Raw genomic sequence first — 14,758 nt, 5'->3', positions numbered from 1 at the left:
TATTTCTCTATGATGCAGTCGCAAAGTGGTCATGCATGCTTGCAGAGATGTGCAGTGACGGTGACGATTGTCGTTGGTATCGTTGTAGTTGGGCGTGCACACACGGCTGCTCTCATTTTGGCTCCCAGGAAGTGTCATCAGCACTGTGAGCACAGAAAGAACACATGCATTAGGCACCAATAAGCATGGCACTATACTAACGAGAGATCCTCTTCCCATCTTCAGCAACGTGGCCTAGCTTATAGCTCATTATACCCTCTCAGCCTTAGGTTCAGGCAAATCACAAGTTAAGATGTTTTTGGCAAACTGTACACACTTTTTATATTAGGTGATTAGGAGATGCTAGTGCCTTTAACTTGTGTTGCCTACTTCTTGTTACGTAACATCACTGCATGGCACGAACAGAACTGCATTAATGTAATACTAAAGCAGTTTCCTTCCCAAAGTACACAAAAGCCCAGAGCGCACCTGCCAGAACACACATCTGCAGAAAATAAAAAATGTAAGTACTACATATGCGCATAATGCCTTATGTCATGCTCTATAAATATTTAATGTATATCGTGCCTTATTCAATGCAGATGTTAGAGTCATTGCAACTCATTGCATTAGGGAGCAAGGTATCTTTTCACTGCTCATGAGGAATGGCTCGTACATACTGCTCCGCAAAATGAACCCAGACCACGGTAACCAGCAATTACCTTGGGATCAGCAGTACGAGCGCAAGAATTAGTGATACATGCCTCATCAAAGCAAATCTAGTTTCTCGACAGGCGAATGCCCTCACTGGAGCTAAAGTAAGCTCGCACCGATAGCCGGCTACTATAGAAATGAAGATTCTTGGCAGGAAGAGTGAAGCAGGAAGAATGTGCAAGGTGGCAGTTACCTTAAAACATGCTTAGATATTGTGAACCTAGGAAGCATGGCCAAGCAACAAACATAATGCGCACGTCTCAAGCGGCTGCTTTCCAATCTGCCGCTTACCGACGCACACGACGACCGCAGCTTGCATTAAATGCAGATTGCTGCCTCACAAAAGTCACTCCCAGGCCTTGCATTCACCTCTCCCTCTCCCTGCAACACGCCGCGTGTGCTGGCAGCTGGGCATGGCTTCCGAGATCGCATTTTCATCAGTGCATTCTTGGAAGCCATCAGGCGGCCGAGCCAATCCGGCGTGGCGAAGTTTGTTTGCCTCCTTGATCACACAGCAGAGTGTTGTGTTGTGTGCCATGTGTTGCTCGACCACAACGAGCAAAGTGGCAAGCGGACACGAAAGGCCATCAGAATGGAACAGAAGGCAGCTATCTAAAGGCTGTCACGTCAGGTTCTAAGTCGTGTGTTGCACACACCAAAGATTCTTTTGGTGTTTTATTCAAATTTCGTCACATCTGTGGCCATGTAGTGGTTCTGCAGGCCACGAAGCCGTCTTCTTATTTGCATGTTTACACTTGTGTACCCTGTTGGTCATTTATCCCAGTAAGTGGCAATAATAGTTATAACGAAGTAATTTTGACTCCATTTCAACTTCGTTATAACGAGGTTCGAGTGTATTGTGGCATGGTAACATTGTAGTGCAATAGAATCTCGGTGATACGATCACGCCTGATACGAATTTCAGGATGATACGAATTTTCCGAAAGTCCCAGCTGAAGTCCATTAGCTTACAACATGCTAAATTTCTAATGTTGCGAACTGCTTTTATGCGCCACAGCAGATGATACGAACAATCGAGCTGCCGCGCTATACCCAGGGGAGCCGGCACCCAGTGTCTCGTGCTATCAGCACCAGACACTAGCTGTTGTCACACTGGCAGAGCAGCCACGCTGATGCGCCAGCTGCATTCCTGTTGCCAGCACAATCTACGTCACTCCGCCTTGGCTCCACTCGCGCACGTCCTCTCCGCCTTTCCCCACCCCCTCTCCCCTAAAAAAAACTTTTGCTTTGCGCAGTATCATGCAACTTGTCGGCCGTTTTCAAACACCTTGCAACACCTTCACATGCAACCCATTCTTGCCATGACAGCAAGATCATTGGCATTCACTTCCATGGGTAGCCTTATCTCTGTATTCCATGCCTTCAACCATCTTCAGCGCCCAGTGACAATTCGAAGCTTTTCTACGTTTGCATTCATCAGATCACACGATACAAAGTAGCTTCGCCGCCGCAATGAAAATGGATTTCCTTATCTTGTGCAACGCATGTCCTTATCGCGATCAGGCAGCAGCTAGGACACAGCAACGAAGAAAACTCGAGGTAACCAGGCAGATCTTGAAATGTCGGCCTCGGACCACGTGAAGTGCGCAGCTCGCTGCTACCAAAATGTGCAGGGAACAAGCGCGCCAGTGATTCAAATTCGCACTAACCAATAGGAGCTCTCCCTGTGCGTCACATGACTGCCATAATAAATTGCAATGCTAGTTTTTCGTTTTCCCACACACTTGTGTTGCTTTTATTTCTGCTTTGAGAAATACAGCGCTGTGGCCATCTTAATCTCTGATCTCTCATGTTTATGGCGATACCAAAATGGCGGTGCTATGTCAACAAAAAGGTGCACCTGAAGCCAGATGTTCCTCCTAATTTCGAAGCCAACACGCTAAAGAAGTGCACTTTTCTGGAATTCTGCTGCGTACTTATTTGAAATGTTCCTCCATGTCTTAGGATTGTGGGGAAAAATAATTTTTAATCGGAAATTTTGAGCAATATCGAGTGAAAGTTTTGCCGTGTCCCCCCTTAATTTCCAGATTTTTTTTACATTTTTGGGTAATACGAATTTTGCATGATACAAACTTTTGTGCCATCCCGAGAGATTTGTATCATCAAGATTCTACTGTAAGCAGTTTATTTTACCATTGAATCCACACAAAGTTCAAGGGGGGTAGCTGCTCATTGTTACGTTAGAGTATTGTTAAAACCAGTAATGCTATAAGTGGGTTCGACTATGCTTCTTTCTGTAAAATAAACCTAGAATAAAATGTGTGAAAATTTGTCCCATCTACTTTTTCTGTGCAACCTGGTTGTAACAATGGGATTTTCTTGGCACCTGAATATTGTTATTGAATATTGAATATTGTAATAGTGGGTTTGACTGTAGTATCTGAGGTATGAGTCATTTAATGGCAATGTCTGCCATATCGGGCCCACTACTGAATTAGTTAGTGCAGCTTTCTTTGCTGCACAGGATGGGTTTTGATGCTACAATAGTTCGGCTGTGGAAGGAGGCTGGGAGAAGGGTGAGGTGGAGAGGAGGGGGGGGGAGGGATTGCGTAGGGTGAGGCGCTACTTGATTGGTTGCATCAGTGATGATGTCATCCCAGCCATGGCGGACGCACACCTGGGCTTGTTCCCGGCAGAAGCGATTGAACTGGTTTTACGTTTTTACAAATGTTGCGTCAAATTTTATGAAAAATAAGTTTTGTTTCCAGATATGTTTTAGAGGTGTTAAAAGATCGCGTGGCACAAGATTGCCCAAAAATATGCATACAGAAAAGAAAATGTCTGGAAGAGAAACCGTCTATCTAAAGCGCGTTATAAAACTATAAACTTGTGGTTGTTGCTCCTACCTCCTCGTATGAAACTTTCTAAGCATCCTTTTTCGAAGCACAAAGTGGGCATGACAAAATCGGTACCGCAGCTGCTTTCCAATTTTGTCGGGGTAGGGACAGTGACCATCCACCATGAGCGTCCCAACACACATATTGTGAAACCCAGCAAGCATGGCAACGGCAACGCCGACATCGCGAGTGCGGCTAAGGTGTCTTCAATAATGCTATTGCAATGAAACCATTTTGGCGGAATTTGGTGCAGGCTTTGCCAACCTACACTAATCGCAGACGTCATTCATGGCGTAAGCATCGGTGTAGTCGTCGTCACCTTCCTCCTCATCCGTATCTTCAGCTAGCTCTGGTGGCACAGTCACGATGTCAATGTCCTCTTCTATGTTTTCCGCACTCTCAACTGCATTCAGAGCATCGCGCAAACGACAAAACCTCTTCCGTATGAAGAAAACCTCTGTATCCAAGCTGGAAAACAACTGAAGAAAGAAAGCGCAGATTTGTAACCGCAAACACTCCCCAATGTACTATATGAAGTACACCAAACTTTCAATTCGTGTTCTGTTGTTTGAAATAAATCCGCAGATTCAACAGTTTGTCTATAACAATCTCAACGTATGTAATGAACACCGTAAAAGGCGCAACTCAAATATACGAAGCAGGCGAGAAGAAAAAAATGATAAGCGAGTGCTCACCCCAATTAGTCGTGAGTCCGCAGTTTTGCTGGAATTGGCGCGAAGCTTTTAGGTATGGATGAAGCAGTAGACTCTGCCCTGTGTTAGGGTGTTTGTACATGCCCTCTGGGTACAAGAAACGAAAATAGCCAAAAGGAAATATTCAGCTGCTCAACAAGTAGGGATGCGAAACCAAGTGTACTAGATTTAGTACAGTGGGCACTGATGAGTTGGGTTAATGAAGTGTATGTCACAAAATGGTCGTGCTTGGGGCAAACTGAAAAAATATGCCAACCTTAATTAAAATATATTTGTTCCATGTTCCAATTTGTTCCAAGTGAAGTTGATTGTACTAGAATTGTGCTGCTATGGTTTGACAGCTGGCAGAATTATTTGATTTCTTTCTCTGCTTCCCTGCCCTTCTTTCTACCCTTGCAGGCACAGAACCTTTGCCTCCTTTTCTTAATGAAGAGAAGGTTGTGTTTGGTTTGAATGCAACTGCAGTGTCCGTCATGACTTTAGCCAAGATCAGAAGAGTGTACAGTAAGACTGACTGCAAGTCGATTGCTAAGATGGTGAGCACAGCTGCACAAAAATAATTTTAGTGAGTCTGAAGAAATGGTTTGTTCAAGCTAATTTCATTGTCTTTCATAGCTGGGCATGTCATCACACGAAAATGCAACGCCAATCCGCATTTTGCACAATTCAGCAGCCCACCTGAGCGGACCGGCACGCTGTTTGGGTGGCGTTCTCATTGGTTACCTCGGTAAGTTGCGTTGCAGTTTTCATAACTTTTGTGGGTGGTTCTCTGCGTCAGCATGCACCGTTATCTCAGGATTGTTGCAGTTGAGCTACGGTGACTACTTTGTTGGCACAGGGCACTACTGTTTCCTACTGCACTCTTAAACATAACCCATATCATTGGACAAGAATAAAAAATTGTAAATGGGCTGCTTCCCTTCATGTACCTATCACATTCTTTTCCATTAAGCAGTTGTATGCTGGGCTGCTTTCCCTTCTTGACCACAGTGTCATCTGAAGGACTTCATGAAAAAAAAAAATTGTTACCTTTATTTTTTCTTTTTTTTTTCTGTGTTATCAATCTTGCTTGCACAAAACAACATAGCAGGAAATTGGGCTTCTTGTAGCTAGAGCTTTTTATGCTTCGTCAGCAAGGAAAAGCTATAAGCTTGCCGCTATTATTGAACCGGTGCAGGCAAACTGACCTGGCTTCATGTCTATGCTTGCTTTCAATGTAGCAAAAGTGTAAATCAGGGCTTTCTGTCCAGGGGCACGGACCTTCATCCCTCGACCTGTGGCTCTGACCATTGAGAACATTGGTGGTGTGTCTGTCCTGTTGGGACTGGTGGCGATGGCCCAGGATGTCGAAGGGCTTTATGCCACTGTCAAGGCCCTGGTGTGTGTTGTGCGTAGCAACAGAGCAGCCCAGCAGGAGATGGACCGCATCAGGGGCTATCAGGTGATGCAGTACCCCTCTTGGGGGCTTTAATACATGTGAAAAGGGGCCTATCACTTTTCTTTTTGTTTTTTTCTGCCTCTGCTTTTTTTTTTATGCATGGGTGTGTTGTATGTTGTTTGTGCATTATTTTGGGGGGACAATATATTTATTTACTTAATTTATTCTTATACATGGCAATCCCTTGCAAGGCTATCGCAGGAGAGTAGCTACATAGCACAAATAAATAGCGTCAAGGCAAATAATCATGTAAGAAAACAATTCAGTTCAAGGTACCAATGAACAAATACAAATAAACGCTGTCAGAGAAAACAAACATGTAAGGAAATAATGTATATCAAGATACAAATAAAGGAGAACATTCTAGGACATTAAAAATTTCTTGTATGGGTAATGACCAGAGCATGCCAGGTATTTGATTCCATAGTTCTGTGGTCCGTGGAAGAATAGCTGTATTTAAATCCAAGAATGAAAGACAGATATGTTAAGTTCGTGACTGCTCCTGGTGGGGATAATTTAGCATGTGTTAAGTAGTTGTTCGGCAAGGCGTACCTGGGTAAGTTGAAGAGAGAGTGCAGAAGTTTCAGGGACTCAATGTTGCGTCGTTTAGCAAGAGGAGCAAGCCCTGATGTAGTGCCTTCTGCTGTTTGTCAGTTATAGCTTGCATACACAACCGTTTACCTGGCAACAGGATCCTTTAAGTGTATTTTTTGTACTCAAGGATTCAACAGAAGTTCATATGGTCAAATGTCATGGTAAAATAAAAGAAATGCAGCCACTGGCCTATTAAAGGGGTGATGAATGACCTTTTGAAAGCAGATGTTTGTAAAACAGTGAACCTATGAGCACTTACGAAACAGCATTTCTATTGACCCATCCAACTCGGAACAAGGAACCAGTGACAGTTCAGAGTTGTCATTCAGTCCCCTCTTTCATTTGGTCAGTGAATATACTTCCTAAGGAGCAATGGTACCTACAAGTAGTACACCCATGAGCAAAAGTATGCGAACCAGGAATGCTGCAAAAATGAAAAAAAAAAAATTATTTCTTCATAGTCTGGTTGTGCAGCCCGACATTGAAGAGTGCACTCAAGTGGCCATGCAGCCATGCTCCATTGCACTTTTCAATCTCTTTCTGCATGCCCAAGCTGTGAGGAGATGGGACCTTTTGCACTTATGCTGTTACCCATGAATGCACATGAAGTTGCTTCTTTTCCCATATCAGCTGTTGTAGATTGATGTCAAATATTTAACTCATTCATTCAACCATTGATTGATTCATTCATTCATTCAGTCAGTCAGTCACCTCTCTTAGGCTCCTGAAGGTGTATTGTGTGAGGAGTGGTTTCAATAAGCAACAACAAAAAGGAGCAAGAAAGAAATGTTTCAATACTAGCAAGAAAGAAGAAATAAAACATCAAGTATGACATACGAGGTGTGTTCAAAAAGAAACCGAACTTTTGCTATAACACCTTTACTGCTTATGGTACAACATTTTAAGTGCTTTCCCCTCAATGTAGTCCCCTCTACTGGCAATGCACTCTTCCCATCTTATCTTCCATTTTTGGAAAGCCTCCTGGAACGCACTTTCTGGAATGGCACGCAGGTCTCTTCTCGCATTGTCCTGGATCTCCTCTACAGTTTGGAAACGACGTCCTTTCAAGGTGGTTTTCAGCTTGGAGAATAGAAAAAAGTGTGCTGGGGGGGGCTAGGTCCAGATAATATGGTGGGTGGGGAACAACAGCAGTGTGGTGGTTCGCTAAGTAGCTGCAGACAAGGAACGACGCGTGAGCTGGGGCATTGTCATGATGCAACATCCAAGCCTGATTTTCCCACAATTCAGGCCTCTTACTGCGCACAGAATCTCTCAAACGTGCTAGGATTCCCTGGTAAACATCTTTGTTTACCGTCTGACCATGTGGCACAAATTCCTGATGGACAATGCATTTGCAGTCAAAAAACACAACCAACATCACCTTCATTTTTGACAGACTCATGTGTGCTTTTTTTTTTTTTTTTTGGATGAGGAGAACCTTTGGCCACCCACTGCGAGGACTGCACTTTCGTTTCAACATCATAGCCATAAACCCATGTCTCATCCCCTGTTTTGATGTTCTTAAGAAAGTTTTCATCGTCTTTGGCAGCGGCGAGCAGTTCCTGGCTGATTTCAACACGGATCTGCTTCTGTTTGTCAGTCAACAAACGCGGCACGAATTTTGCACTGACACGACACATCCCAAGTTTGTCACTCAAAATTTCATGACATGATCCTACGCTGATACCCACTTCGTCAGCGACTTCTCAAACAGTCAAACGACGATTTCCACGAATCACAGTTTGAACTCTCTCAACGTAGTCATCATCTGTGGATGTGGAAGGTTGTCCAGGCTTGGGATCGTCACCGACCAACATTCTTCCGTCTTCAAAACGCTTGAACCAATCATAGCGCTGCGTGCGACTCATACAGTCCTCCCCTTATGCTTGGCTAAGCAATGGAAATGTCTCTGTGAAAGTTTTCCCAAGTTTGTAGCAGAACTTCACACACACGCTGTTCTTCCACTTCCTTCATTGTCACTTTGACACCAATCCGAAGAACAGCTTGTTCATGTGCTCACTTCAGTGGCTGTATCGCGCCAACTAACAATCAGAGCGAAACGCAGCAAATGGCAGTTTGTTGTCTAAACCTGCCGCTACATGCGCTCAGTAGCCGCAGCGCGCTCCCTCTGCCGGTCAGCGCACTGTTTCAAAAGTTTTTTTTTTTTTTTTTAACACACCTCGTAGTCATGATATATAATAATGTATGATAGTTATGTGACAAATGGCATTGCGCAGCACAAAGGATTGACATTAGCTTAACATGCACATTTCAGTGTCATCTGTTGCAGTCTATTGACATTTTCGGCTTGTATAATTCTTGCAGAAACACATTCCCACTTGATTTCTCTGTTCATGTCTTTCTGATTGCTTGTTACTGCATTATGCATGTGATACAGGAAAGTACTTTTAAAGTGAAATAAATGAAAATTAAATGTACCACTCCTAGCACTTACTTGGACTACTCCTTTATATGCCGGTTGTTTGTTGTACGAAGGAGAGTTATTGTGATGTAAACTGTTTTGTGACATATGCATCCTTTGTTTTTGTTTGCACTCCTTAAGACCCTGGCCATGCTGCTGAAGAAGAAGAGTGCACTCCTGAACAGCCACATTCTCCATCTGGCTTTCTCATTGGTTGGCACGGTAGACAGCGGTCGAGAAACTACAGTCATTCCCAATATGACTGCCTTTGAAGATCTCCTGTGCACTCTTGAGGTACACACGTTTCACACAGCAAATAATGTGCAATGTAGGCTAACTTAGTATGTATTTGTTTGTCATGGGGTCCCTTTTTCTTTTTTTTCTAACTTGTCAAATTTCCTTTTCCTGTTGTCATACAGACCTTCTCCTACACATTGTGATTTCAATACTGCTTTGCTTTGGTTGCTGTGCACGTCTAATAGCTGTCTTTATCTCCCAAATTATGCATTGTGTGGGCTCATGTCACCACAAATATATCAAAGCTCTGTTTCATGTTTTTAGGTATGGCGTGATGCACCGGGGGATCTACACAAGTCTCTCTATGAGCACTTCTATGAGCTTATTACGGAGTCCAGGTAATTGATCGTCACTTTTAATTTTGAAGCAGTTGCTTTTTAGATCAGAAGTCATCACAGAGTTTTCAACCGCAAGTTTGCAATTTGGCTTAGCTGCTACGAATGTCCTTTTTGCCATTTATATGGCCATGCAGTGAATTTATGAAACGCATGGCGGGAAAAAAAGGAAAGTAGGAAAGAGCATCATCACACAGCCAGTTTTTTCAAGCCAACTTTCCATAAAGAGGTTCCCTTTACGTTCTCTCTCAAAAAAATTGGCCCAACACGTGCCCCTGCGCTGGATGGACTCAGCCCAGTGTGCTTAATTTCCGGTAGGTTTTAATCGATGTGCACTTGTTCAAGTGCTTTTCCAACATTTTCTCCCTACATTCTTGGGAAACATTGATATTTAATTGCAATGCCTACATTTATTGTCTTTATTGCAGTGTGAGAGTGCAGCAGCCACATATTGCTCTCGCACCTATTGAGCTTGTGCTGAGTGCGGCTAGCATGATGGAGGAAAACACAAACTTTTGCGACGTGATCATGTGCTGGGCCAACTTTTTCTGGCTGCAATTTTATCTCATGACGCGCCCTTCCTTCATGATGGAAAGGCTTCCAAGTAACCAAAAGCAAAATAAAGAGTGCACTGGAAAAAAAAAAAGTAAATCTACATTATGTATGTTTCTGCCTTCAAAAGAAAGTGTTTTTACAGAAATCTCTAATAAGGAAACCAACAATTTTTATCATTTTTAAGTGTAGAACTAGCAGTTAAAGGACTAAAAAAACTCAGCCTGTGAGCATTTAAGTATTTATACCTTTTTTCTTTTAGTATTAGAGCTCAGGTGTGACATGCGTGAAATATGCATTCAAATGAAGTTGATGATTGTGCACCTGTAGTTTTATAAATAGATGCCAAAGGCAAACAATAAAGCTACATTGGCAGATTACTCTTTTGAAACTCTCTTAGCACTTGTTCAGTGGGAAAAGATGGCTTGCTACCAGATAGAAACACTCTTGAAATTTGTCGCTTCCTGTTCTGGATTTCTCTCCTCTCCAAACAGTGGCACCCACAATATTATTGTATGACGTGATGGATTTTATGGTCTTTTTTGTTGACTTTGGCTTCCCTTTTTATCTACACATAAAGCCAAAAGGTGCCAAGTTGAATTTTCCTTAATTTCTGACTGTCATGTACTGATTCTCTTAGTACAGTAAAACCTCATTAATTCGGAAAATTGGATAATTTGGACTCGTCTTCTGGTCCCGGCCGGCATATGCATTATTCAATGCAATCAAACTATCAATAATTCGGATGTATTTGGACGCACATCGGTTAATTCGGACAACTTTCAGAGCTCGGCGAGTGAGGAGCGCCGCAAATGTGTGACGCAAAACAGCAAAAACGCCGCTAGTGTCTAACAGAAACGAAGCGGCAGAGTCCGCATCGCCATAGTCATCAGCGGAAATCACACGTGAATGACAGCAATGCCTGAACGCTTTGTGCCTATTTGTGCCTTTAAAGCCGTTATTCTTGCGTTTACCACCGCGCATAATACTGTGTTGGCCGCGTGCCTAAAGAACTGTGTAGTCGCCATCCATGATCACATCAATAGCGACCACGAATTCGTCCGCAGTTGTTGCAGCAAACGGTAGTTTTGTTCTGACTCGGTGCGTAGGTCGGCCACGTGCCTTCAACACCGCAAAGTCGCCGTTCATAATCTCATCGATGGTGGCCGCAGTTTCCTCCGCAGTGGTTGTGGCAAACAGTTGTTTCATTTTGACTCGGTGCAAAGTTGTCGAGGATGAATATCACTGGCTACATCGCGACGGACGGACGATCTGTTGGCAGCTAGCTCACTGGCGAAAACATAATCGGGATGTGCGCGCGGTAGTGCGAAGAGTGTCGCAAATGAAGGCACGCGTCGCGGCCGTGCTGCAAAGGAAGTCGCGAGGCCTCGATCACTGCTGCGAGAGCAAATGAGTCACAAGGTGATGAGAATTTCAGCTTCCACTCTGCTTTTGTGCAAAATAGCAACAGGATTTTCTTATTTATTCACTAATAAAAGCGCGTTGACGTAGTAAGCATTTGCTTATTGTTTTCTGGATACCCTCGATAATTCGGTTTATTCGGACATTTTTTTCGGTCCCGTGAAATTCAAGTTAACAAGGTTTTACTGTGGTTAGCCTTAGCCAATAGCTGTCAAAAACTGTGATGTCACGGGGATGTGGTAGGATCACCTGTCTTTTATCTTTGCATTGTTCTCTGACATGCCAAACTTTTGCTTGTGATAAAATTAATAAATAAATTCGCCTCTTGATTGTTTCAAATATAGTCTACTAACCTAGATTGACTTAAAAGTGAGTTTTAGCTTGTCCTTAAGTTTATTGCTCTTTATGAAATACCAGACCACATGGAACAGCTGAGTTGGGGACCCCATCTTGTGGCATGTAGCATAACCAGAGAAACACAACTTTATTATAGCGACCAACCATATTATACTTAACTGCTGCTCTGAAGTGTCTGCAGTCACATAATCATTAAGGTGCAGTCCTTTCTTTATTTTCCTTCGACAAGAACACCCATGTAACAACAGAATTCTTAAAACACATTGTGGTTTGACAAAGCGCCATAAGATAGCACTACTCACTACTAGCATTGCTGCTGCCACACATGTCTCTGGTAACCCAATACTCCATGAGGAGTAATTTACATACGGACAAGCTAAACTGATATTTTTCTTTAGCATCCCACCAAATGTTTGCACTCCCAGTTCTTCATCCCTCTAATGATCCTTGTCCTGCCTCTGCTCTCAGTGAGCAGAAGGCCAACCTGCGAATCCTGCGTGACCTGGAGATGGTGACCAGAGTGCTCATGATGCTGCGGGACCCTTATCTCACCCCTTCTACTATCCGGCTTCTTTGCAATCTCCTCAAGACACTCCTTCAAAACACCAACAGAAGTGGCGACATTTTGAGGTATGTTCAGTTTAATCCTTGATCAAGCCTTTGTTCTTGGCTCTAAACTTTATTGGCAGAGCCAGAAAGTTCAACCAATTGGTCATTTTTGTTTATTTCAAGGTCTTAATGTTTGGCTTATAACACTTAGTTTTGCTTCACATATTAGCAAGACATTTCATTTGGCATCTGGAGCAAATGCAGTCAAAAAAGAAAAAAAAACTTGTATCTGTAAAGGTATTGTTAAAATGAAAACTAGTCTCATACACAATACTCTAGGTAGATATGCCTTTTTTATTTGCTTTTTTTATCTGCTTGATTTCATTAAGCCTGAGATTTAAATTTTGTTGTTGTTGTAAATGAGACCTGTACCCTACCATTCTTAGGTTAATTAATGTAATTGTGCCTTTGCCATCATACATCATTTATGGTGGGACCGCAACTTTTGCTGAGTTTCCTAGAAATTCATTGAACAGACTAACAACCAGCTGCACTTCCCAACAGAAAACTTCCTATTTTCATTGGGATGCCAAAATTTTTTTCATTTCCTCTCCCCCTCCCCTTTTTTCTTTGCATGTTGCCCCCAAAGGTTTGGTCAGTTCATGGTATCAACACTTCCAAACTCCATGGTTTCTGAGAAGCCACTTAATTTGAAAAGGGATGTGGAGACCTCGGAAAATGCAGGTATGGTGACATGTCACACATTTTGACATTTCCTTTATCAAATAGTCGTAATTTTGCTTTGTACTTTAGAATGTACTTGAGGCTATACACTTTTTTTTACCCTCATGTGATTTTCTACTTGTTCATTTTTGTAGCTCCAATGGATGACACTGCACTCCTGATACATCATGTGTGCCTGAGAAACCGCTGCCTACACATCTTGCACCTGATGACTTATCAGGGCTCAAAAAATGTTAATGTCCCGTAAGTGGGCTATTGTCTTTGGCATGCATTTTTTCTTTTAAGACTCTCATGCATCCGAGAATCCATGTGGTATTCTAAAATTTGTTTGTATAGGGTCTTGGAAGTTTTTGCATGTACAGTAGAACCTTGTGTGTATGTTTTTGCAAAAATAAATATGAGAAAATACGTGCTTAAAAAGAAAACTTACGATCGAAACTCACTGAAAAATTTGGCAGACTTAGCTGTAGTTGACATCTACGTAATGCGAAGTGTTGCACGAATTGTTGCAGATGCCGACACGCCTCGAGCTGGTGGGGACTGAGCGGCATGAGACGCATATTTTCGTTTTCCTAGCTATTGCATAATGTTTTGAGATGGTGATGGGAAACCAAAACTAAATCAACCGGGAGGGCGACGCCGGAATACGATGCCGCCAGAGCGAAACATGATGCTCACTTCGCACCTCCTGCAGCAGGGACACTGGCGCGTTTGGATTATCCCATTTTGATAACCCACACCAATATGAACACCATACTTGCATGAATACAACACAAACCTTTCCTGTGTAGTTTGTGAAGGAAGTCACGTGTCATAATAAATTCAGAGCCATGCTCCAGATATGATATGAGATTTGTTTCGTTTTTCTTCTCCCCCATTTTCTCTCTTCATAATGTGGAAAGCTGAACTACAAAATGACGGAGTATTGTTAGAAGTTCAAACTTTTCTTTGTCCCTGGGAGAATACAGACATGCTGGAGTGAGAAAGGGGGTAGAAGGTGTAAACCCTACATGAGGGAGTCATGCACTGGCTCAAAGCAGTCATACAGCCGAATCTAGTACTGCAGTATTATGCATCACTGTAACAAACAACTGATCACGCTTTGGTACGACAGTGTATGAAAACGATTTATAGTTGAAAAACAGGGCTGTGTAGCTTGACAAGAGAGAAAGAGTAGCAGTAGGACAAACATTGTATTTACTTACAAAAAAAAAACTTTCTTGTTTTACTTATTCACGTACAATAAGTAAACTTTTTGTGGAACTATCCAGCACTGCTTTTAGACTGCATTTTTCAGCGAGATCCAACATTGACTATCTTGAGACCATCCATGCCTACACTTACATTACTCGCTGTTTTGTTTGCATCGTAACTATAATATTTATCTCGTTATTTTTAGTGTTGTTAAATGCATGGTCAAATTCAGAGCAGTGCTGTATCCCAAATTTTTTTTTCCTTGTAGGTTCTGCGAGGAGGTAGCCCGAGTTCTGGGCATGGACTGGCTAATGCTGTTCATGCAGAACCATTTGCATCCAACCACAGTGGTGCTAGCCTTGCAGTGCCTCACAGTGTTCCTCAGCTGTCCAAGCTTGATGCAGCGTTATCGTGAGGCATCTCACAATGGCGGCTGGCTTACTGAGACTGACCTTGTGCTCCAGAATAGGACGACGGTTCTCCTGGGTGAATGCTTTCTCTACTTTTTATTGTTTTCCTTTTCTCCATTGTTGTCCACTTTATATGTGTGTGAAGCATCTGTGTTGTTATCCGAGTAATGAAGGAGGTGG

General features: G+C 42.8%; 1 protein-coding gene across 1 annotated transcript in view; it reads left to right on the top strand.

Annotated features, from left to right (window-relative positions):
- The window catches only part of LOC119437087 (WD repeat and FYVE domain-containing protein 3), a 235,089-nt gene that overhangs the window by 102,872 nt on the left and 117,459 nt on the right, over nt 1-14,758 (top strand). The window contains exons 24-32 of the mRNA XM_037704162.2: nt 4,664-4,800; nt 4,880-4,991; nt 5,515-5,705; nt 8,860-9,012; nt 9,280-9,353; nt 12,150-12,311; nt 12,880-12,974; nt 13,109-13,217; nt 14,437-14,654. Coding sequence (XP_037560090.1) covers nt 4,664-4,800; nt 4,880-4,991; nt 5,515-5,705; nt 8,860-9,012; nt 9,280-9,353; nt 12,150-12,311; nt 12,880-12,974; nt 13,109-13,217; nt 14,437-14,654 — 1,251 coding nt within the window. The remainder of the gene's footprint in view (nt 1-4,663; nt 4,801-4,879; nt 4,992-5,514; nt 5,706-8,859; nt 9,013-9,279; nt 9,354-12,149; nt 12,312-12,879; nt 12,975-13,108; nt 13,218-14,436; nt 14,655-14,758) is intronic.

Source organism: Dermacentor silvarum, chromosome 1 (assembly GCF_013339745.2).
Source record: "Dermacentor silvarum isolate Dsil-2018 chromosome 1, BIME_Dsil_1.4, whole genome shotgun sequence".
Taxonomy (NCBI): domain Eukaryota; kingdom Metazoa; phylum Arthropoda; class Arachnida; order Ixodida; family Ixodidae; genus Dermacentor; species Dermacentor silvarum.
This window is presented reverse-complemented; position numbering and strand designations above follow the sequence as displayed.